Raw genomic sequence first — 24647 nt, forward strand, 5'->3', positions numbered from 1 at the left:
CTTAGCAACTACTGAAAGAACGTTATAAAGTGTTTGCTCCTGAACAGTCCAAACAAAAGGCTCTTGTGGTCTGGAGCACTCCTTCTCTCCTCTCCTCTCTCCTCCCCTCCCCTCCCCTCCCCCTCCCCCCTCTCTTTCTGTGTGTGTGTGTGTGTGTGAGAGAGAGAGTGTGTGTGTGTGTGTGTGTGTGTGTGTGTGTGTGTTTACTGGTATATGTGCATTGGCAATGGCCAAGCCTCTTCTGGAAATGATGACTGAGTCTAATGCAGATGGATCTCCTTAGGGCAAGGCCTGAGAAGCTGGGTCTCCAGATGGCAAGAACCTGTGGGGATATTTGTGCAGAATCTTGTGGCTTTTCTTGAGGTAATGCTTGGTTCACTTTTGCCTCACATTTACACTCTTGGCATTGTTATTAGAAGTCTTTATTTTCACTTTGTCTGTGACAGATGTTTCCTCAGAATCAGAAAAAGAAAGCTTGGCCAAAGATTTATTCTTGTTTTTCTCTGAGGATTGTGAGAGTGAAGTAGATCACTATTCCTCTGTTTGTTAATGATGGCGATTTGACTGAGTCAACACAAGGCCCTGGTCTGGGTATATCAGCTAATGTCCGGATGTTTTCTTCCAGTGGGAAATTAGCTCTGACAATAATCTGTCCATAGATTTGTTCTAAACAATAGCTAGATGATTATGAAAAGGTTAAAAAGGTCTTTCTGGCTTGTTGTTTCCAAGACCTAAGAGGAAGAACTGACACAGGTTTCTAATTTGCTGAGAGCTCTTGGTATTAAAGGAGAGGTCCTGATTAGGATTTGGGGAGATGCTAGATGCCAATAATTAAATCAGAATTTCCTGAGCATGCCATGTGTCATTCTCTACACTGTAACTTCAATTGCTACCAACCACAGTCACTCAGTTACAAACCAATGTGCTGGGTTAGACAGTAACTACTTACTGAAGCTATTTCTTCTTTCTTGAAACAGCCCATGGATTAGCAGGAAACCACAGAGATTGAGGGGGAAAGGAAGAGTGAAAAGTGCAGTATTCACGTTATTGTTAAATGTAGGCAGTTCTTAAGAGAGACTCTACATGAGAAAATGAAAAAATGAATATAAATGTTTTCAGTCATCTCAGTGCCAGAGTGTGTGAGCTGCATGTCTTGGTCCAAATCTTCATTCGCCTACTCTACACATCTTCCTTCCAGTTTTGAACCCTGCCGGGGCTGGACTCTGGCAACACATGACTTTACATATGAGCATAAACAGGAAGGCCAGAGATCAACCTCAGGTTGTGTTCTTCAGGATGTCATCCACCTTATTTTGGAGACAGGGACTCTCACTTTTACTTTTTTAAAGATTTATTTATTTATTTAGTGTATAAGTATGTGTCATTATGAGTGCGTGTGCACCATGTGTATACAGGGGGTAAGGAGAGGGCATTGGATCCCCTGAAACTGGAGTTACTGACAGTTGTGAGCTACGTAAGTGCTAGAAACTGAACCCAGGTCCTCTGCAAGAGCAGCCTGATGGCTAATCTTGGGCCTCAGGTTGATTGCATCGTTGATTGCATCTGAAATCAATTAAAACCCAAGTAGCTGGCCACACCTGTGAAGGGTTTTCTTCACTGGATAATTTGGGGTGGGAAGATACTCTAAACCTTGTTCAAACTTTCTGGTGGCTTGCTCTGGTGTAAGACCCTCTCCCACTGTCTTAAAACTTGTGCCCCCTCCTATTGGGGACCTGAATCTTTTGCCTCTGCCAAGTTGTCCAGAGAAACTCAAAAAAAACCCTCCACCTGTCCTGTCCCACTCTGGAAGCAGGAGCACTTGTTTGTTTTGTTGCTTGACTCCCTCTCACAGTGAGGGTTGATCCCTAAGTAGAGGTGAAGAGGGGCTGGGCCTCTCATCCAGGCCCTCTGCCATCTAAGTGGAATGCACATGAGGAGGAGGAAATAGTTCCCACAGGTGAGCTTTTCCTCCACTTTCGCCTACTCTAAGCAACCCAAGGGAAGGAGAGACGATCCCTTGGAGAATCTCAAAGAAAAAGAGAAAATTTCACTCCTTTCTCTTTTATGGCTTATGTCACTTTTGAAATCAATGGTCTGTATAATTGAAACCTCAAAGCCCACCATTCTCTTTTTTAAAAGGCCGAGAGAGCACTGTCAAGCAATGCAGCCTGGACAGAAATGATTTTCCCTTCTGTCCTACACTGACCAAGAAGACCTTAAACAATTCTCACTAGGTACCTTTTAAAAAGATAAAAGACAGCTCCTCAAAAGATCTCTTTTGTCACCCAGTCAGCCCTATGTATTAGGGGGAAAAGTTATAAAAATTTAAAAAATTAGGAGATGTAAGAAGGTCCCAGTTGCTCTGGGTAGCTCAAAGGATGTTTAACAACAGAGAACTGATTGGTACAAGACCTTTTGCATAAACTGGGAGTTGCCATCACCTTCTCTGATGATGAGACAGAGTTAAAGTTACAGATGCCCAGCAAAATTTTGGTGTCTCACCTTTTGTCAAAAGAACACTAACACTTCCCCCACTCCCAGCCAGGACAGGCCCAACACTAAGCTCCTACAATTGTTCAACTAACCAGTTCAGCTACTTCCATCCAGATTAAACAATACTCAATGACCTTGGAAACAAAAGAGAGAATTTCAGTCTACACTGCCTAGATTAAAGAGACAGGTATCCTGGTACCCTGTCAATCACCCTGGAATATGCCTCTCTTGTCTATGAAAAAACTGGAGATAGCTGACTCTTATGAGTCTAGTTCTTCCAGAGAAAGAGATATACACTGTCTCGGACCTGGAAGATGCATTCTTCAGTCTCCTATTGGTAGAGGTGAGTCAACCTGTCTTTGCTTTTAAATGGACAGACTCAGTGAGAGGTTACCATGGGGAACATTCTTGAACCAGGTTTCCCCAGGATTTAAAGACACTAAATACTGCAAGGGACTGTTGCAAGAGTTACAGACTTTGGGCTATAAAAAGTTGCCTAAGAAAGCCCAATTTTGTAAAAGGCTACCTATTTTGGCTACCAGCTGAGGGGAGGCAAAAGGAATACTCTGAGTAGAATTCCTGTGAGATCCCAATCCCACAGACAAGGAGATAGGCTCAAGAGTTCATAGGTGCAACTAAATAATGCTGCCTCTGCATACCAGAGTTTGTGAAAATAACAAAGTACCTAATCTGGACTGAGACTAAACAAAAGGCACTTGAGACTTTAAAAAACAGCTCCAGATATCTCAAAACCTTTCCATCTGCTTGCCTGTGAAACAAAAGACAAAAGGGGTTTCAACCCAAACTGCGGGGCCATGAAAATACCCTATGACATACCTGTCTAAACAATTGGATTCATAGCCAATTGGATTCAAGGCCCACTGTCTAAGAGCTGTGGCAGATACTGCTAGTTTAATGAAAGAAAGGAAGGAAGGAAGGAAGGAAGGAAGGAAGGAAGGAGAGAGAGAGAGAGAGAGAGAGAGAGAGAGAGAGAGAAAGAAAGAAAGAAAGAAAGAAAGAAAGAAAGAAAGAAAGAAAGAAAGAAAGAAAGAAAGAAAGAAAGACTGACTCTGGGTCAAGATATATTCACATAACCCCATGACACGGTTAAGGCCCTCCACTGAAGAGCATGAGAATTCTGGATGTCTAATGACTATGTGACCCAGCACTAGGCTCCTGGCTCATCTTTGAGTCTGATTTGAAAAACCCCACCATCAATTAAGCTAGATGACATAGGTGCTCATCCATGGCTCTCACGAGATGAAAGATGAAACAAATCAGGTACATGAGAACTGCAATAGTTACTGTAACCAAAATCATTTGGGCCCAAGACAGGTACTTCAGCTATGAGAGCAGAACCAAGTGGTCTGAGCTAAACTCTCAGATGGGGAAAAGCAAAGTCTACCATAATATACATGGACAGTCAGTTGGTGTGCTTTTACTACAGGGCATGCCATGGTATTATCTATAGAGAAAGAGGGCTTCTCATTGCTGGGAAAAAGGACATTTAAAAAATCTTGGCTCTACTAGAGACTATTTGACTTCCCTTCCAAATTGCTGTTCTCCATTGCTGAACTGCTAACCTGGTCCTAAGACCAGTGGGACCTACTGATATTCTGATGGTATATCAGATCAAGTGTTGTCGTGTTGCCTGAGACTCCCTGGTAAAGAAATCCCACAAGGTGATGGAGGAAACAACAAACAGGATTTTAGTAACTGATCTTCACCAGGCTATGCATTTGGGGTCGACAAAACTTTCTGAGTTGCTCAGACAAAAGTATGTTATACCAAGACTAGACAGCCTAATGTGAGATATCTCAGCCAGATCCCAGGTTTGTGCTCAAATGAACCCAAAATAGGGAGCCCTTTCCCAAGAAGGAGGTCACATGAGGAACCAACACCCTGGCAAACCCCAGGAAAACTGACTTCACCAAGACCTGCCCTGCTGGATGAGGATAAAAGTACTTGCTAGTTTTTATAATACCTTTTCTGTGTTCCCCACCCAGACAAACCTGTTCAAATAGTAGCTGTAAAAAACTCTTTTGGGAATTGGTCCCCTGATTTGACCTCCCCCTATGCAATCGGGTTTAAAAATGGCCTGGCTTTTGCAGTCAAAAATCTCTCAATTAAAAGCTAAAGCTTTAGACACAAATAAAGAATTTCATTGTACATACAGATTTCAGAGTTCTGGACAGGTAAAAAGAACAAACAGGACAAAACAAAAAACTCTGAGTTCAGCAAAGGATGACTGATATGAAGGTAGGCCTCCCCCTTTCTTTTTCTTTTTCTTTCTCTTTTTAAATTTTATTTATTTATTTTTATTTTGCTTCATCTCACTGCAGCCCATATAGGGAGGGATTTACTCCCTATAAAATGATGTTTGGAAGACTTCCCTCATGCTTCCCAGGCTCAACCTTTCCCACCAGCAGTTGGTAGGATTCTCTAACCATCCTTTCTCAAGTCACTAGGGGCACTCCAGTCCTCCATATAGGCTATGAATTGGACTCTCCAAGACACTCAGATGACCTCTGATTCCACCACAAGTTTCCCCTTGTCCAATGATACTGTCTGGGCCAAGCAGGTAGCCAAAGGAGCACTGAAACCAAGTTAAAAAGGACTGTACATGTGGACTCTCTCCACACTTATGGCTGTGGATATAGTTGGCTTTGCACCACAAATTCACCACACCCAGGTCAAAAAATTGAAAGCCATGGACTATAGATTCATTGAAATTGAAATGGAAGTTTCACTGCATCCCCAAGCCCTTCCATTCCCTGCTTCTGTACCCTATCCTAAGACTTGTGTTCGGTACGGATACAGGGTTATGTTCCAATGCCATGTACCTTAGGCCTGGACCTGGGAAGTGAGGAAGACAGATACAGGGAAGGTATTAGTTAACCTGACTACAGACCAGCAGCCCATACTCTCCTTGATCCTTCCTCATTGATGCCTACTTTAAATAACTGGCTGGATTGGAGAGAGGAAAGGTATGGGAATTTAACTTTTGAGACAGAAATACAGAGTTCACAATTCTAAGCATGCCCTGTAGCTGGGCTCCCTAGTTGCCAGAAACCAGGGAATTTCCACTGTAACAAGTGAGGTAATGAAACTAAGGCTTCCTGAAAAAATCCTTTTAGAAAAGATTCTGGCCTTCAAAAAACAGGAACAATCTGGGTCATCAAACTCTAACCCACAGAAAGGGACCCTGGAGAGATAAAATTAATCAATCCTAGCCAATAATAAGCCACGATTGCTGTTTACATTTAGACATTCAGCCCCCATACTATATAGGGATAGGAACTAACCAGACTGCCAGCCCACTGACTGACAAAACTCACTATGACTGGGGACAGCACAAATTAGTGTTAAAGGACTACAAGGGGCTGGAGCTTGTCTAATATCCAACACTTTCAACCTAGGCAACTTCTCCGTATTCTAAGGCCTGCTACCATATGGGTTAATTCGTGTGGATAAAGAGCCCCCGAGACTGCTTGGTGGGCATGTACTAATGGTTTGACTAAATATGTCTCTTCTGATGTTTCCCAAACTAAGTACCCAAATTGATCAAGACCTAGAATAAAAGATTTAGATGTACTTCTTATGAGATAAAACACCTGTTTAAAAAAAACACTTGTCATTTTTATGCTAATTGATCAAGAGGAATTTTTAAAGTCCTACTATGGTTTAAAAAATAGCACAAAATGAAAAAAAGACAGACATAAATCAGATAATTGACACTAGTCTCTGTCTTCTTAGTCATCCTGGCTAACTATTATGTTCTCAGCACTGACTTAGCCCTTAATTCTCATTCTGATAGGATTAACAGTGTGCCCCTGCATCATAAACTATATGGACAGTTCTGTATCAGACCAGTAAATTTAATGGTCCTTAGGACCAACTACACCTCTTTAGGGCAGAATGAGTCCACAATTGGACTTATTCACTAAGACCAGTGGTGAATGTAACAGAGCTGAGCTGCCCCAAAGTCTGATGGAATGATGAAACCTGACTAATGAGGTTGATTACTTGCTAAATTAAAAGAAATTAATAGAAGTTAAATAATAACCAAGGCTCCCATGAGGTGACATTTAAAACCACCAAGGGGGCCAGGGATATATTATAACTTAGGTGGTGGAATGTTTGCCGAGCATGTATGAAGCCCACTACTTGACCACCAGGATCACATAAATTGGATGTAGGGATGCCCCTGTATTTCCAGTACTTAAGAGGTAGACGAAAAAAAAAAATCAAAAGTTCAAGGTCATCATCTGCTACTTAGTGTCAACACCAGCAACATGAGATCCTGTTTCTAAACACTAAAATTGATCAACCAGTCAATAAAATTATAATTGTATATGGAAGTTCATACATATAATCTCAACACTCAGCATTTGGAAAGCTGAGGCAGGAGGAGTCCTATAAGTTTGCAGCCAGCCTGGGCTACATAGTGAACTCCAGAACAGCTTAGGGTATAGAATCAGATCTTATCTAATAGAAGAGAGAAAGAGAGACGGAGAAGGAGGGAGAGGGGGAGGGAGAGAGAGAGAGAGAGAGAGAAAGAGAGAGAGAGAGAGAGAGAGAGAGAGAGAGAGAGAGAGAATGAATGAATTTTATTGTTCTGACTGAAAATTAATATTTTTGCCAAGTGGTGCATGCCTTTAATCCCAGCCAATGAAACTCTGTGAGTTCACAACCAGTTTGGTCTACAACACTAGTTCCAGGACAGCTAGAGTTACACAATGAGACCCTATTTCGAACAAAACCAAAAAGCAACAACAAAGAAAAACACCAAAAAAACATTGTTGGCTTAAATTGTTAAAATCTTTTGTAAGAACAAGATGACTTTTATCCTTATTTGATCTTGGTCCAAGAAGTATTTACATTTTATTAAAGTCAAAGCTGTATTACCAGAGCCACCAAAAATACAAGACTGCCATCTACTGGTCAGCATGTTAGCTAGCAGCATGGTGAAACCACACAAACATGCTTTCCATTATGTGCTTCTGGGGTAGACTATGTAAACTATGAAAAAAAGATGGAATGAAAATTGAGAAACATGGTTATTGAATTTTCTAGGAAACTGAAAAATATATTCTAAAAAATTCATCCAAACAATATTTTAATTGTAGAAGAAAATGGTATTTTTTTCAATCTCCATACCTCTTTTCCAGAATAGGAATAAAGGATAGACATTAACAAGCACTATGTATGTATGTATGTATGTATGTATGTATGTATGTATGATGTATATATATATGTATACACACACACAAGTATGATTTATTTATTAGTGTGGCTTATAGACTGTGACCCAGCTAGTCCAACCATGGTTGTCAACCAAGAAAAAGTCCAAAAATCCAGTATTGTTCAGTACAATAAAGCTGAATATTTCTGTTGGTCTTCAAGATACATTGAAATCTGCTCAACTGCCAGTGAAGGAATGGATATGCCAGAGAGACCTGAAGCAAGCAGGGAAGGAAGGAAGGAAGGAAGGAAGGAAGGAAGGAAGGAAGGAAGGAAAGAAAGAAAGAAAGAAAGAAAGAAAGAAAGAAAGAAAGAAAGAAAGAAAGAAAGAGAAAGAGAGAGGGGGGAAGGGAGGGAGGGAGGGAGGGACAGAAAGAAAGGAAGAAAGAAAAAGAGAACAAACTTCCTTCTTCTATGTCTTTTATATAGGCTTCCAGCAGGAGATGTGGCCTAAATTAAAAGTGGGTCTTCTAACTTCTAATGATTTAATTTAGCTGTGCTCACTATAAACAGAAAACAATAATTATCTTCAGATTCTTTGTCCGAACACAGGGACTGTGCAGTATGTTTTGAATCATTCAATATTCAACACATTTGAAAGGGTTACTAATTCAGTGCACATTTATTGGAAGTTTATTAGAAGCATTGGAACAGCAGTGAAGAAAAACAAAGTTTCTGCCTTGTGGGATTTATAAATTTTCTATGACGCTACTTAAGGCATAGGGACCTCTTTCCTTAATTATTTATGGCAGGCAGGAACAAAGGAGAATGTTGATAAACATGGAAAATGGACCTCAGAGTATTCCAGAAAGAAGCCTTGGGGAAGGTGAAGATATGGAAGCCAGTAGTTACACAGTAAAACGATACAACTCCAGCCTCATAGTCTACAAAAACTCCCACAAGCTGGGGATTTTTACTCAGATGAAGGAGAAGAGTTGGGGTAGAAGTGAGAGCTTCAAGGCCATCCTCTTCAGACATCTTGATGGTCCAGAATCCAAACTCAGACTCCTTCTTCATGTTAAAGCCCCTCGGCACATTCTCTAAACAGACTCCGACATCCCAACTGGTTGCTTTCTCGATGGAGACTTCAAAGTAATATCTTCCTGAAGTAAAGCCCTCACAGCCCAGGACACAGGGTAAACCATAAAACCTCTTGGCAGAAGCCTGAAGATTGCTGTGGCATCTTTTGCAAGTCACTAGTCTTCCACTTTTAGACAGAGCTAAGTCAAGATGGGTTGTGCTGGGGTCCAGGATCACACTGACTATAAAACAACCATAACCAGTCTTTTAAGAGTTACAAATATAATACTTTACAAAGACAAAACTCTGATTATATCTGGGCATGATTTCAACATGTAAGTCCTAGCTATGCAAACTATGTATAAAGTGCCTGTAAAAAAAATCACTGTAAACCATGAAGAGAGTTAAATGAGTTATTGTTGTCTGGGATATGGTTCATGCCCAGTAACCAATGGCAATAATATCATCAATACCCGCATCTCGACCACCAGCATCATGGGTCATTCAGAGATGCCAAGGATCAGAACTACTTAGAGTTACTCTGGTTCCTGTTCTGCCCCAAACTCTCCTGATTCAGAACTTTTAGGACTGCTGACATTAATCATGGGGCAACCTTCCCCTCTTTGTTTGCAACTACATTTTACATAAACACTATCTCAAGAAAAAAAACACAAATAAACAGAAAGCACAAACAAAAAACATCACCATGGAAAAGAGAAACAAAACAATTTTCCCAAACTGTTATTGGCTGGAGGTATTTGAATTTAGTAATCGTGGCCAGAAGCTGTAGGACGTAGCAAGCACCGAGTAACAGAACAGAGCATAAAGCTTATTCATCGGGAGCAGTAGCACTTAAGTTTTGTCTCTAACATGTTCCTTCGTTATTGAGAAAAGTCCCTAAAACTATTCCCAGTATACTACATACTACTGTGGTACTTTGAGTGAGAATGGCTCCCATATACTCATATATTTGAATGGTTTGCCCCCAGTTAGTGGAACTCTTTGGGAAGGATTAGGAGGAGTGGCCTTGTTGGAGGAGCTTTGCCACTGGGGACAGACTTTGAAGTTTCAAAAGACTTCAGCCATTCTCAGTCTCCCTCTCTGCCTCCTACTTGCAGATCAAGAAGATGTAAGCTCTCAGCTATTCCAGCCACCATGCCCTTGATCTGCCATCATGAACTCTAACCCGTGAAACCATAAGCACTAAATTAAATGTCTTCTTTTTTAACTTTGCCCTGGTCATGGTGTTTTATTTAAGCATCAGACAAAGTAACTAAGACTAACACCTGCCTTGCTAACATTGCTCTATGAATCAGAACTATTCACAATAAACATTGAATGTCAGTTACTTACTGTAACTGTACAGTAAACACAGTTCCTTACTGTGACCAAATATCTGACGAAAAGCAACGTAAGGGGGTGGGGGAATTTTATCTTGCTCCAAAGTTCAAAAGAATGCAGCACATCCTAGTGGAAAGGCGTGTCTATGGGAATACTTTGGTCCCTTGCACTGACCAGGGAGCAGAGGAAGGAAGGCCTGTACTGGGTTTGCTTTTCTCCTTCTTCTTTGTTCTTTGTTTCTAATCTCCAGTCCCTGTTATGATGCTGCCCACAGTCAGAGTGACCTATTTTTTTTTTCTTCACATGGAGAAACTGAGAGACTGGAATTGCCTGCAGAGATTATGGCATAATGGAAGCAGGACTTTGAAGGGTCTGTAAAGGGAGCTGTGTGCATAGGATGCCAAGCATGCTAAATACTAGAAAGCAAGAGTGTGAAACAGTCTCAAAAGATAAGTGAACAACCAGATCTTCAGAAGTGAGTACATATCCTGGAGTAACCGCAGAAACCAGGAAAGGCAAAAATGGACCATTTCTGGGATGGGGCATTAGGGAACAATAGAGAGGGAAATAAATAATAGTGTATAAGTGATCTGGTTGGAGAAATAGGAAAGGGGGCTTTTTGGGGAGGGATGAGGGATATAAATACAGAAGAAGGGTAGTAAAATAACAGTAAAGAAGTCTGAATGAATCATAAGAAATTGTAATATCAATTATCTTTATATTTTGAAAACCCCACATATAAAAAACCACACAAGTAATTCTGTATGTATACACACATAGTTTAAGTGAACTTTCTTCATTGGGACTGACAATACTTCCTCCAAGAGCCATAGAAGATCTAGCAAAAACACTAACACTAGACATGAGAAGTCCTCTTTGAGCTGTTGTTCAGGGTTGTCCAAGAGATTTCCAAAACACACAACTTATTACTATTGTCCTTTGTTGTCCCCCAGATATGGAAGATAAGTCCCTATTGCTGAAGGCACCATTACTTCAGACACGGACTCAGAGTCACCCAGTTTGGAACTGACCTGACTGCTTTCTCTCTAAGAACTAGCTTTCATAGCACCAGAAGATGTCATGTAAGCTTTCATATGTGTGTAGTAGTGGCACACATACTTTGAAGGTAACCAACAGTTCTCTAACTGGACTTAAGATGCACTCAACAACAGAGAAACAATTCCTGGTACTGGAAATCTAGCCAACTACTCCATGCCAGTGACATCATGAATCTCGGGGAAGAACACACAACCACCACTCTACTAAACTGGCATAATCCATAACTACAGTCTAAACATTTGTGCTGATACCGACAGATAACTGTAAAAAAGTAATAAGGGAATAAATGTTGCAGCTGGAGATGAGCCTGGCTCCTGCTTAAGATTCTCCCAGCTGTAGCATGTAGGGATCCCTAAGTCCGCACCGCTAGCTTGGTAACATCTTAATACCGTCTTCACATCAAAGTAAAGCTCAGACACATTACATCTAGTGTGAACCTCCAGGGAATCAGCCTTCAGCAGGCTTAGCTTCACAGCCTCGCACCTAGGAGAAGCAAAAGGTAGGGCTTTTCTCAATGTTACCTTCCAGTCAGCTTTCTATATAGACCCCAGTCCTTCTTTGGGGTATTCTTGCAGGACTTACCTGCACAAAATGTTTTTCATGTCCTATGGAAAAAAAAAACCAAAAGGTTATTATATTTACATCAGTTCTACATCAGTTACATAGAGTTTTCCATGTACAACTACTCTCTGAATACACTCCTATCAATGAAGAAGTAAGAAACATCTATCCTTCCATGTAATAGACACTGAGGAATGTTTACAACCCAGTCTGTCATAAAAGGGGAGCCTGTTCCACCATTGTTGAAGCTCCTACAACAAGGGCTGTTTAAAATAAAAACCAAGAGCTGGGCTCATTCTTCCTCTGGCAAGGACTGCTTCCAGTGACTAAATTTCCTTCACAGAGAATTCTTGTTAGAAATAACCTATAACACAAGTCTCTAGTGGTAAATCTACACACAGCTCCTAAGACTGGGCTAAGCATATACCACAGAGAAGTGGAACATATAGGCCACATTCTCAACCTTAAGCATAACGAGCAGCACCAGCTGAGAAAGAAGTCAGAGCTCCAGTTATTTATCTCGATGGGATGGATATATCAGTCATTCAGCTGTAAGTAAGTTCTGGATTAGGGACACTATAAGCAGATCACTGAGTAGTTATTATTCTCTTATATGTCTACACTGTCACCATCTGTCACTTGAAAGCATATTTTAAGAATAAGTCTGAAAGATACCTCAGCGAATGAGCTAATGTGAGCAGGATAGCAGTAATCACGCCCCTTTTTGTAATTCCATGTTCACCCAGAGTAAGTTATGCTTTCTAATTGAACTAAAGGATCCTGTAGACTAGTGGAAGTCATCCTGATGCTTCCCGAATATGAACCCAAATTTTCCATACCCATATTACTGCCATTCTCAGTGGAGACAGGCCTCGCCAATCTCCATGCTTCCTTACCAAACCCCTCCTCCTGTCAGAATCACCTGCCTTCTGTCCCTACTTCAGCACACAGCCTCACCTGTTGCAATTTCTGGGCTGAGCCCTGACGTTTTGCCTCCAGCTCCTGAACTTGGCACTCAGATCTCTCATATCATACATCTGCTGTGTATTGACCTCGCTGCCCTTTAGCTGCAACAAGCGTCTGTTTTTCCTCATTCTCCAATTTCCAAAGATAAAACTTCTCTTCTTCCTGTAGAAAACTCTGGAGATTCTTAAAGTTAGATTTGATTGTTTGCCTTCAATCCTCTATGGCATCCTGGAGTCAACAACAACAAGAACAAAATACTCAAAGCATAGGAACATGCCTATCTTTGAATTGACAAGCAAATAGATAAAATACAAGGAGGAAGCTTGATGACATCCTGCTAACTGAAATAAGCTCAAAACTTGGGAACTAATACTTCTATTTACACAAAGCACTAGCAGTGGTAAATTTTGGAGACACAGAAATCACAGTGATTACCAGGCCCTGGGAGACAGGAAGAGTGGACAGTTCCTGTTTCAATTTGAAGAGTAGGAAACTGTTCTGAAAGTGAATATGATGGAGACGGTTACACAACAGCAACAATGTCCTTAGTGTCCTCACCTGTAATCAATTGCGGCTGCTAATGGCTAAAAGCAAGTTTTATGCTATATGTGTAATACCTCCCCCACTCCCTAACCCCCACAAGCAGGGTCAGCTACACTGATAAACTCACAATGAGCCACTCAAGCTGGACAAGTGCCAGAAGTTCTTACTTGACAGTCAGAGGTGTGGGGAGAGATTTAACTACTGATTAATTTTCTTCTGGTTCAACTAAGATATGGAAGAAACATGGGATAGGAACCTGGGAAACTTGAATTATAGAAGGAGGGCATTGTTCAAATACTTTATCAGCTATAAAAAGATACACATTTTTTTTACATGCTTTGGAAGTTCAAGTTAAACATCCATATGCAAAGGAAGCAGAAGGAAGAAATGGCACTAGCTGTGGAAATTGACTGTGTAGTAATTGGTCTCAAACCCAGGATGAATGGCTGAGGTGCTTATTTATCAATATATCAAGGCAGACTTGGCTGCCAGAATCTCCCAGAATCCCTTGGTCTTTACCAGTTACAGGATGTGGCTGGTATATCCATTCCCTACTCTAAACTTCTCCAGCCGAGGGGGGTGGGCTGCCCTCTATAGAATCCAGCCATTTTGGTTACCTGGCTCTTTGTGTCTACCCTTTATTTTCCTGATTCTCTCCTTCCCCATCTTCTCACATGGCCTGGCTCAGGATCATACTCACGCTGGACTCTCCCAGGTGTCTTTGGCTATATTCTTCCTCGTATCTATGATAAACCTCTTCTACCATGACTAAGAGTAAAGTTATGCCTTTCTTTTTTTTTTTAAGTAATGGATAATTTAGATACTTCTAGAAAGAATGTACTTCAGATATGTGGGCAGCCTCTTCAAGAAGCCATGGAAATAGGCTGAAGCCCTATGAGATCCTGCATCTGTAGTGTGCAGGTTTTATAGCACAATGCATGGGCTTTAGAAGTCACATAGGTTTCTTTTACTGCCCTCGTTATACTCAGCCTGGGGTGATCCTGCTTGATGAATTCTCTCAAAGGTTGGTTTCTCACCTGGTGAAGCTAACATCTGGATTCAGACAAACACAGCTAGTCAGAATGTTGATGTCTGAGGGTTGGAACATGACCCATGACTGAAGCTGTATTATAACAATTATGTGTGCTTGTCAAAAAACTCCAAGAAAACTGGACAAGTCTGGTGGCCTTAGCCTTGCAAAGTACAGGGCTGTTCTTGGACTGTACTTTCATGCCCCTCTCAGGTGTAGTAAACAGGAGTGGGTTTACTCCAGATTACCCATTATCTTACTATTGCTATTCAGATAGTGTTTCCAGGCACACCTTGTCCTTGTGATTGTATAAAGCTTGAATGCATGTGAACTCTGCTCATAAGACCTTGGTTAATCCTCAGAATAAAAATTATCTGATCCTCTAAATAAAGTCCATGTTCCACTGCCTCTAGAGTGGTGACACCAGAGTACCAGACTAATGCAGTTAATATGTGAAACAAAATGTGCCACAGAGTAAATAAGTAGCATGCAGTTTTAAAGATGAAAGTCTTAGGACTGGAAAGATGGCACAATGGTTAAGAGTAAGTACTGTTCTTAGAGAGGACCTGTCCAGTTAGCTCCAGATCTGGTACACTCTTCTGGCATCCTTGGGTACCTGTATTTCACAAACCCATATACATTCTTTTTTTTTTTTTTTGAATAAAATCTTTTTTTAAAGAAAGAGTGAAAGTCTTGGCCACAAAGAAAAGATGGATGTTTACATACGTCCTAGAATGTAAAGTAAGCATGAGACAAAGGGTTGGATGTTGGTACATTACACTCAAGTGCAGTGCTAACAAGTTGATTTCATAAAGACAAGTCTAAGTCCAAAGAAACTGAGAAGCCAGTTTAGCTTTTGACAAAATCATCAGAAATCCCAGCCAGTTACTATTGGCAGAAGGAAGAACTTGGTGACAAAGTTTCACAGATGTAAACATCTAGGACATGAAAGCAGTGCTCTCTTCTTTAGGTTTCCCATGTATTTGTAATGCCCAGGTCTCGGGACCTCCAAGAGATCTCAAAGAATTACCATATCTGCTGTACAGATGCATAAGAGCCCTTTATTTCAAACCCAGGTTTGGACCACAAGTTGCACAAAGTGAAGTTGCAGCCCGGTATCTAGGAGTGTAGGGAATATATACAAGCAGATTACAAAAGTGAGAGGGAAGCGGTGGATAAGGGAAGCTATAATGTTTTTACAAACCAGTCACAGCTGCCTGGGAACTCTTAATTGGCATGATTTATCTCAAAGGATGTATGGTTTTTGCTTTTCCCAAGGCCATAAGCCACCTGTGTTGGGGAGTGTTTGGCTGTCCATCAGAGAGGGTACCAGCTTCAGGAGGCATGGAGACTGCTGCGCTGTGTTTGTTTATCTGTTCTCAAACTGATAGTATTCTTCCCAGGATGTGGGTGCTATTAGAGTGAGGATTGGTGGCCTTTGGCTCTGGCCACCTTTCTGGGAGGGTCAGGTGGAAGGGGTGGCTGAGAGGGAAGGGGAAAGTGCTGCCGTGGCAAGTGCCAGCCTGCTAGGCTGCTGGGGAAGTGCTGAAGCTGGCACTGGCAGGAGACAGCCATCCCTGTATTTGTCCCTGTCTTCCACTATGCCTAGACTCACTACAGAAAAACATTCAACACCACTGAACTCAGACTCTAACCTTCCAGGCATTTATTTGGCTTGTTATGAAATGTATTTGAACTTCAAGATTCTCTTGGAGTTCATGAAATTTTGTCACGGTGTTTGCAGTTTTTCCTGAAAGAAAAATTTGAGTGAGTAAAATCAATTTTTATCAATCTTGTTTACATTTTGAAACAGGGTCTGACGAGGACCAAAATGATCTTGAACTCACTACGTATCCTAAGATGACCTTGAACTTCCTGCCTTCACCTTCTGAGTGACAAAAAACAGACATATATCACTGTATCCTGTTTTACACAGTATTGGCAAACATTGAACTCAGGGCTTTTTGAAAGCTAAGCAAGCACACAACCAACTGAGCTATATCCTTCACCCTCAATTTGATTCTCCATTAGGCACTTAAAATGAATCTCAGCATTCCAAAATGTGATAAAATTACAATGAATAGCCATTGAGCTCTTCAGATATCTCTCAGAGTGCATGCTGAGGGTTTTGTATGTGGTAAGTTACTAATTGCCTTAGCAATTCTGGGCAATTGGTAGGATGCTTAACATCTTTGCTGTGCTGTGGAAAATGAGGTTTAGAAAGGGGTCAAATAACTCACCTTAGGAGGGGTAATTGGGAGTCTCAAGTGTAAAACTGAGACTCCAGTGTCATTTGCCAAACCATGTCACTTGGGGAAAGTTGTTATAGACTGCCACAGCTATTTGCAGGAAGAGTTTATAAAATAGTGTGCTGAACCAAACATAGCCAATACTGAGATGTTGGACACATCTGGAACTCTATATGTGTCTTAGTTAGGGTTTCTATTGCTGTGAAGAGACACCATGACCAAGGCAACTTTTATAAGAACAACATTAAATTGGGGCTGGCTTACAGGTTCAGAAATTCAATCCATTATCACCAAGGTGGGAGAATGGCAGCATCTAGGCAGGTATGGTGGTGGAGGAGCTAAGAGTTCTACAGTTTGTACTCAAGTCAAACAGAAGAAGACTTGCTTCCAAGCAGCTAGGATGAGGGTCTTAAAGCCCACACCCACAATAATAGACTTCCTCCAACAAGGCCACATCACCTTATTGTACCACTCCCTGGGCTAAGCATATTCAAACCACCACAGTATATATTATGTGTAAGTTGCAAAGAAAAGTCCAGGATACTAAGTGAAGTTATTAGAGTTTGGAGAGAAGAGGGGTCTGGAGGATGTCATCAAGAAACCAACTTAAAGGAATTAGTGTCCTTGTCCAGCTACTCCCCCAAGCCCCCAGATTAATTCTTAACATGGCTTCTTATATTTTCACTTGGAACAATTTGAGGCTACCAGAAATTGCCTGTAATGATAAAAGATAAAAAAAAAATGACTTCCGCCCTTTGTAACTCCACAGGTGTGTACGTGTTAATTTCCAAGAGATCCTCCAAAAGAGTCTGTGACTGATTTAGAAAAACAAAATATTGCCATTATTATGTGTCACATGCTGTTCTAAACTTTATAGACTTTAATACTCATAAAGCAAACAGAACTCCCAGCATATGCTCTGAGGATTCGGATGCTATCATGTTTGTGTACAGATAGGGATAACAAGATGGGAAAACTTTAAGCGAATCAGCACAGTTATCTGTCTGTTGAGTGCCAGGCTGATGTTTCACCCTGGCAGTCGGAATCTGTGGAGGGTAACTGTCATCCTGCCTTGCTCCATTTTTTTCTAAATCATTCAAATAGAAATTTCTGCACTGCAGCTGTTGGAGGGAGGCTGAAGGGAGCCGAGTGTGCTGAGTGGCAATTGGCACTGAGCCATCCTTACGGAAGACTTGAGGCCTTTATATGAGACCATGCCTGCTTTACAGAATAGAGCATGAGGAGCCCACTTAGTAAGTTCTCCTGGGAGCCAGAAAAATAGACGAGGATCAAGACAGCAGCCAAGTGTGGTGGTGTATGCCTTTGATCACAGCACTTGGGGCCAGAGGCAGGCAGATCTCTGTGAGTTCAAGGCCAGTCCGAACTACATAGTGAGTATCAGGATAGCCACCGAAATGTAGAAAGACACTGTCTTAAAAATCATATTGCATCAAAACAAAACACAATAAAACCATCTCAAACCAGCAAGACTGACCATGTCTCTTACTGTGTCAGAGCAGAAGGCCCTGTGCTCTCAAAGGAGGATGTATGGGTCATGGCATACCTCCCACTGCGTAACTTACCACAAGCATTTATTTTCAAATCTTTGACTCTTCTGGAATCTTGTTTGAACCTGCTTTCTCACACTCTTCCTTATGAAGATAATTGAAATTTCCCCTTGATGTTTTTATTTTACAGTACCAGATCTTCTCGGTGCCTCTGACCCTTTACTTTCCAAATAAACTTCCTAATGAACATAGTAGGTACCACTTGGTCTAGGATTAAGAATCAGAAGTGATGGGAAGAGTCTGGAGTCAGTCCTATGTCATTACCTCCCTTATCTTTACAGTGCTTCTTGCCTTGGTAATGATGATGAGGAAGTTCCTGTGGTATGACTTTGCATGTGGAGTCTCTCCTTCTACAATCTTGGTTGTTGTTGTTGTTATCGTTGGTGGTGGTGGTGGTAGTGATAGTATGATATGGTGTGTGTGTGTGTGTGTGTGTGTGTGTGTGTGTATGTGTGTGTGAATGTATGAAAAAGAGAGGTGTTCAGGAAGGAGAGATATAATTATATGCATGCACATGTATAGGAGTGCCCATGCTTGTGCATACACACAGAGGCCAGAAGACAGTGGTTGTCCTGTTCTGTCTCTCAGCCTTGTTCTTTTGTGGCTGGGTTTCACACTGGACTTAGAGGTAAGATGCTGGACAGCAAGTCCCATTGATCCTTTTGTCTTTGCTCCTTCCAACACTAAGGTTTCAGACAAGGTGTAGCCATGCTTTTGATGTGGGTGCTGGGGACTGAACATGGGTCTTTATTACATAGCAATTCTTATCTTATAGAGATCATTAGACTGGACACTTATAGAGGCCGTCAACCATAATTCTTACCTTGTAGTTCTGGTACACATTTTTCACATCAACCAAGCTATGACCTTTGTGCCGATCCTCCCAATAACAGCACCAGCAGAGGAGCTGACAGTCATCTTCACAAAAGCGACTGAGCTTCTTTTCATGTTCCTCACACACCAGGTCATGATCCTGGTCTTCCATTCCCTTGATCATATCAATTATGGTTTCTTGCTCCTTGTTGGGCCTGAGGTTCTACACAAAGGACACCCCAGCATCTTCCATCCTGTCTTTGGGCTAAAACTGCAATTATAGCTCTGAATGCAGGATTTGCAGTAGCTGTGTCCACAGTTGATGCTCATTGGGTGAGACATCATGGCCTTGCAGATGGAGTAAGAAGTGACCTTTCTTATCTTCATCATGCTAAAGTCTGAGGCTATGCCTTTTCCTGAGAAGGTTCCAAATGTAGCAATCAGAAGAATCAGAAGTAGAGAAATGTTTTCCACAGTGGTAGGTGTACACCTCACCTAAACTTAAATACAATCAATGGATGGCTACTGGGTTTAGAGGTTTGTAGTCTCTAGAAAAGAGAAACTGATTAGAATTGAGAAGACACATAAATATCTCATTGTGTTTACATAATAGCCACTATCCCCTGTGGCCATTTACGTTCAACCTAATAAAAGTTTGATCATTTTAAAGTACAGTTTTTCAGTTTTATCGCTCACATTCTATTTTCCTAATTGTCACATGCAGCTGGTGACTACATGATAGCCCAGATATAGAACAGTCCATTTTTGTCCAGTGTCCCCTTGTGTCAAGTGCTGAGAATGGCAGAGGCAAGATAGCTTCCTCTCAGAAGTTGAACTCAGCTAGAGAATATGAAAATTTCCCTATTCCCATGAAAAACCCAATAACTCTACTAGAAACCTTCCCCCTCCCCACCAAAAAAGCCTTCCGAGTAGGATGAATCAAGTAGAAGATAAAATACCAGGACTTGAAGAGAAGGCAGAGGATCAAGAAGACATGACATAAGATTATAAAAATAAAAACACAGAAAAGGAACACACAGGAAATGTAGGCCACCAAGAAATGACCAAACCATCTAATTATAGGAATAAATAAGGGAGGAGAATCCTAGGTAGATGACATAGACCAGATATATCTTCAGTGTGATCATAGAAGGAAACTTTCCCAAACTAAGGAAAGACATAATCATTTAGATCCAAGAAGTACACAGAACACCAAAAGAGACAAGATCAGAAAAGAAAATCCCCATGTTCTATAGTTAAAACAAAAAAAAAGATGTATTGAAAGCTACAAAAAAGAGACACAAGTCACATATTAAAAAAAAATCAAAATAACAGCTGATTACTCAATGAGAACTTTGAAAGCCAGAAAGGCCTAGAGCAGTATGTTCTAAGTCTTAAAAGACCATGCCAGTCAACTTAGATTAATATACACAACAAACCTGTTTGCCATAGATGATATAAACAGCCTAAAATGTATGTAGCCAGCACATTAAACCTAAAGAAAATATAGGAAGTAATATTTGGGACTGAACAGAGGAGTGAGCATAGCCCAGAGATGGTACAAAGAACTACAAAACTATAATTGTTAAAACCCAAGATATCACTAAGAACACAAAACCAAAATCAGCACAAAGACTGCAATCAATACATACATTTCAATAACTTTAAATATTAATGGCTTCAATTCTCTAAAGAAAAGATATAGGCTGACTGAATGAATCAAGACACAAATCTCATCTGTCTTTTATCTACATGAAAACATCATAGTTTGAAAGATAGGCTTATCTTAGAGTACTCCAATCAAATGGGACCAGGAAGGAACCAAGTGTCACTCTCTTAATATCTAACAAAATAGTTTGCAAACTTTATGACTGTTTGAAACTTTCAGGTGGTCAATGGAAGGTTCCAGACAGACTAAAAAAAATTAAATCTTTCTTAAACCACTACTCCTAAAGATCACAAGATATCTTGACAATAAAATATAAGTAGAGACAAACAGGAGGATGACAAATATAACTGAGGCAATCAAAATTGATCTATTGGTGGGATTTCTTGTCTGTTATTTGAGACATGGCTACATAGCCCTGACTGCAAAAACAAAGAAACAAAGAAACCAACAAAAACCAAACCAAACCGAAAACCCTCTATGCCTATCAATCTGATTTGGTACATGAGTTAATCTGTTTGTCTTTGCCTTCTGGAGTTACAGAAGTCTGTGCCACCATGCCTTGCCAAGGATTGGTTTCTTCTGGTGCCAAGAGAACTGGAAAGAGGACTGAGAAGGGGAGAGGGGGAGCAACATTCCTTAAGAATCAGGGGATTCTCTAGACTGGAACCTGTTCCTAGAAGTTCAGGTGATGTGAACTCAGGGAGTGTCATGTCAGAGCCTACGCTACAGAGAAAGTGGGAAGGAGGCCAGACTTCAGTTCTGATATGTAGTCTATAGTTCTGATATGTCCCAGGAGGACACTGACAACCAAAGGAAGTAGAAGGCTAAGAGAAGAACTTTTTGCTTCCTGTACTAAGATGGCAGCTACTTCTGAGAACCATCCTGGTTCTACACACACACACACACACACACACACACACACGCACGCACGCGCACACACACACACACACACAGAGAGAGAGAGAGAGAGAGAGAGACAGAGAGAGAGACAGAGAGAGAGACAGAGAGAGAGAGACAGAGAGACAGAGAGACAGAGACAGAGACAGAGAATTAAAACAGAAGTTCAACTGAATTTGCCAAACAGGCTGCCTTTCTCTTAAAACCAAGACACAGAGCCACAAAGGATTTCTTCTGAAGGGAGGATACTGACCCCATGGGCTATAGCTGGGTCTTCTTGCAATGGACATCACATTCCTGGCAAAGGGGCTCCCCTGACCACTTCAAAGGCTTCAGCAGCCTGGCCTGACCTAAGCTTCATTCACCTGTATTCTGGATTTTCTGAGATTGCTTGTGCCATTCAAGAAGCAAAAGCAGATGCCAATGTGAGAGCTGGCCAAGTCCTGAATCTTTCCAGAGCTGTAGGGGAGAGGACTCTGTTATTTGGAGGCAACACTTTCCACTGAAGTCCCACCCTGTGGATTGCTGTCTGTATGCAAGTGAGGGCAGGCACAAGATAAGGCTAGAGCCTTATCTAGGCAGTGGAAAAAGAAGGCGGTCAGAGAGTTAGAAAGCACAGAGAGGGAGACAGAGATCAGGAGAAAAGATGGAACCTATAGGAGAGGAAAAGGAGCCAGAACTACGCAGTCCTGGGAGCCATAAGTATTGGGGATTTCTTAGATGATGATTAAATAATAAGTAGGGTGCATTTGCCCCATCTAGGTGTGTAGCTTGGGTTTATATCAATTGAGTTTTAAGTTCTTTGTGTGGGTGTTTTGTGGGTTGAGAATTTACTGATATAATTCTGACTGATAAATTACAAGAGTTTTGAGTTTGCCACTACTTACAGGGATTTGTGATAGCTAACCACAGGGGGTGGATGGCTGGGAATGCGAGCAGAATCTGCAGCTGGCGCTAGCGTGGATGCTTGTACATATATATATATATATATATATATATATATATATTTCAATTTCATGCACCAATCCACATATTAGTCACACATATAACAATCTTCCCTCCAGCATGCACAGGCCTGCATCTCCAGGGAGACAATCATGGATCCTGCTCTGCTGAGCACTTGCCACTTCCAGAAACCCAGGAATCTCTGCTGAGTCAGCTGAAAGCACTGTGGGAGGCCAAGGGATAGCCAATGAAGTTGCTCTGGTCTTTTGAACCTTTTTATCTTTTTTAAAAAAGGGAACAAAGGGAACTGTGTATAAAGTACTTAACACAAGGAACAAATTAGAGACAAGGTTCAAAACTTTCTTGTGACCCAGCCAGAAGAGTGCAGAAGGGCCAGATATGCTCTGTTGTGAGATATATCTGCTTTTACTTCCAACCCTCTTGAGACTCCGAAGGTTTCTAAAACTGTGTTGTTTCATTGGCATTATGAGGTGGCTTATCGATTCATAACTGCTTTGGTGGCAGTAATGTAAAGGGGAGGTTATCACAGTGGATCATTGACATCATAAAATTTCTTCAAGCCAGTCAGCTGTGTTTGTCATGCTGGGGCATTCCCTTTTACTCCTTACCACTTCTCTGCAGGACACGAATACAGTTCAATTATCAGACACAGGACTATAGACCAGGGAACAGCAGCCACTACTGCGGAGATAGTCAGAACACTCACTCTGGGATACCTACATGCCAGTGTGCTCAGTGTTTGACAGAGAAAAGGCTGGAGGAGAGGGTGTCAGACTCAGCCTCTCTATTCCAAAATCCAAGCAAGAGTGATTTCACTAAGTAAGATAGAATTATAGAAAGGAGGGAAATGAATCATTCATTCATATTCAAACAAGGCCTGACCACATTTGTAGTCGAAGGTTAATGGAGCAAGTATGCAAATACTGTTCCTGCTTGCTTAAGTAATAAGCATGTACAATGGTTCAAAGGTGCCGGTAAAGGAGGCTGAGGGCATAGAATGGAGTATGCGTTAACCTTGGACTCTGGAGTCCCCCAAAGCAATAATCATGATAGTTACTTGTGCTCAGTGCTGGGTCCTCCTCAGGTTGCAATGGGTGCATGGAGTTCATCCCAGCCACTGTCCCAACTCAGGCTATAAGCAAATGTTAGACAGGTTCCTACCTTCCCACCTCAACAGTAGACTCTTCAGCACTGTGAAGTACTGAGACCATATCAGTGCTGAGGCACAACTACAATGTAGTAGAAGTAGTCAGCCAAATAAACACTTTCCTCCCCAAGCTGCTTTGGTCATGGTGCTTCATCACAGCAATAACTTAGATAAACACCAGTGAGAGCGTCTCCAATAGAGGAATCCAAGGTATTCAGCAGGGAAACTGGATGTGGTCCTCTGAGCTGGAGATGCAGTAGTACAGACACTAGGAATGGAGAAGGGTCAGTAGGAGCTCTTTAACAAAAGTCCCACTTGGGATTGAGTGTGCTCTCTGTGAGGAAGAGTCAGCCTCAGATAGCCTTGATAAATTTTGCCTTGCCTGCTTGAGGAGTCCCTTCTCCTTCTAACTGTTTAAAACTGCACCCCTCTGTTGTTCTCAATCCTTCTCATTTCCCTCCCCTACTCCCTTTTTTTTTTTAAATTCTGTGACACTTTTCATTGACTTTTTATTACGAAAAATCCACATGGGTATGATTTTTTAATCAATAACATTCACCCATGAATCACAAATGTCTATAACAGTTTCTAGCATATGTTAAGTGAAAGAGTAACTTTCAGACTAGTGTTAACCGCGTACTTGAAAAGGTGTGTGTGTATATCTGTGCAGCTGATGCGTGTGTGATGTGGTATGGTTAGTGTGCTCTGTGTGGTGATGTATGCCGTGCACAGCATGTTATGGGTGATGTATTAGCTACTACTCTCATTGTCTTGACAAAATACCAGACAGAAGCCACTTTAGGAAAGGATTTATTTCAGCTCATAGTTTAAGGCAGGTGCAGTCCACACTTGAGGGAAAGGCACTGTGTGCATTGCAGGAAACAAACTGCTGGTGCTTGCCTCATTCCTCTCATTTCGTCCAGTCTTGAGACTCCAGCCCAAGGAATAGTGTCAGCCAAACTCAGGCCGCGTCTTCCTTCCTCAGTTAAGCTCTCAGGAAACACTCTTAGTAGTTTCCATAGTGATTCTAAAGCCAGTCAAGTTGACAATAAAGATTAACCATCCCGTGTAGATAACAGCT

At 41.4% G+C, this 24647-nt stretch overlaps 1 protein-coding gene across 1 annotated transcript; it reads right to left on the reverse strand.

Annotated features, from left to right (window-relative positions):
- Nucleotides 1–8472: 8472 nt before the first annotated feature.
- Trim38 (tripartite motif containing 38) lies at nucleotides 8473–23528 on the reverse strand. Its single transcript, XM_028776339.1, is given in 9 exon segments — nucleotides 8473–8999; nucleotides 11522–11640; nucleotides 11740–11762; nucleotides 12676–12912; nucleotides 15913–16007; nucleotides 17212–17221; nucleotides 18898–19112; nucleotides 19115–19303; nucleotides 23477–23528. Coding segments are annotated over 9 exon segments (1467 nt in total).
- Between the last annotated feature and the right edge of the window lie 1119 nt (nucleotides 23529–24647).

The sequence above is a fragment of the Grammomys surdaster genome, unplaced genomic scaffold (genome assembly GCF_004785775.1).
Source record: "Grammomys surdaster isolate TR1022 unplaced genomic scaffold, NIH_TR_1.0 267, whole genome shotgun sequence".
Taxonomy (NCBI): domain Eukaryota; kingdom Metazoa; phylum Chordata; class Mammalia; order Rodentia; family Muridae; genus Grammomys; species Grammomys surdaster.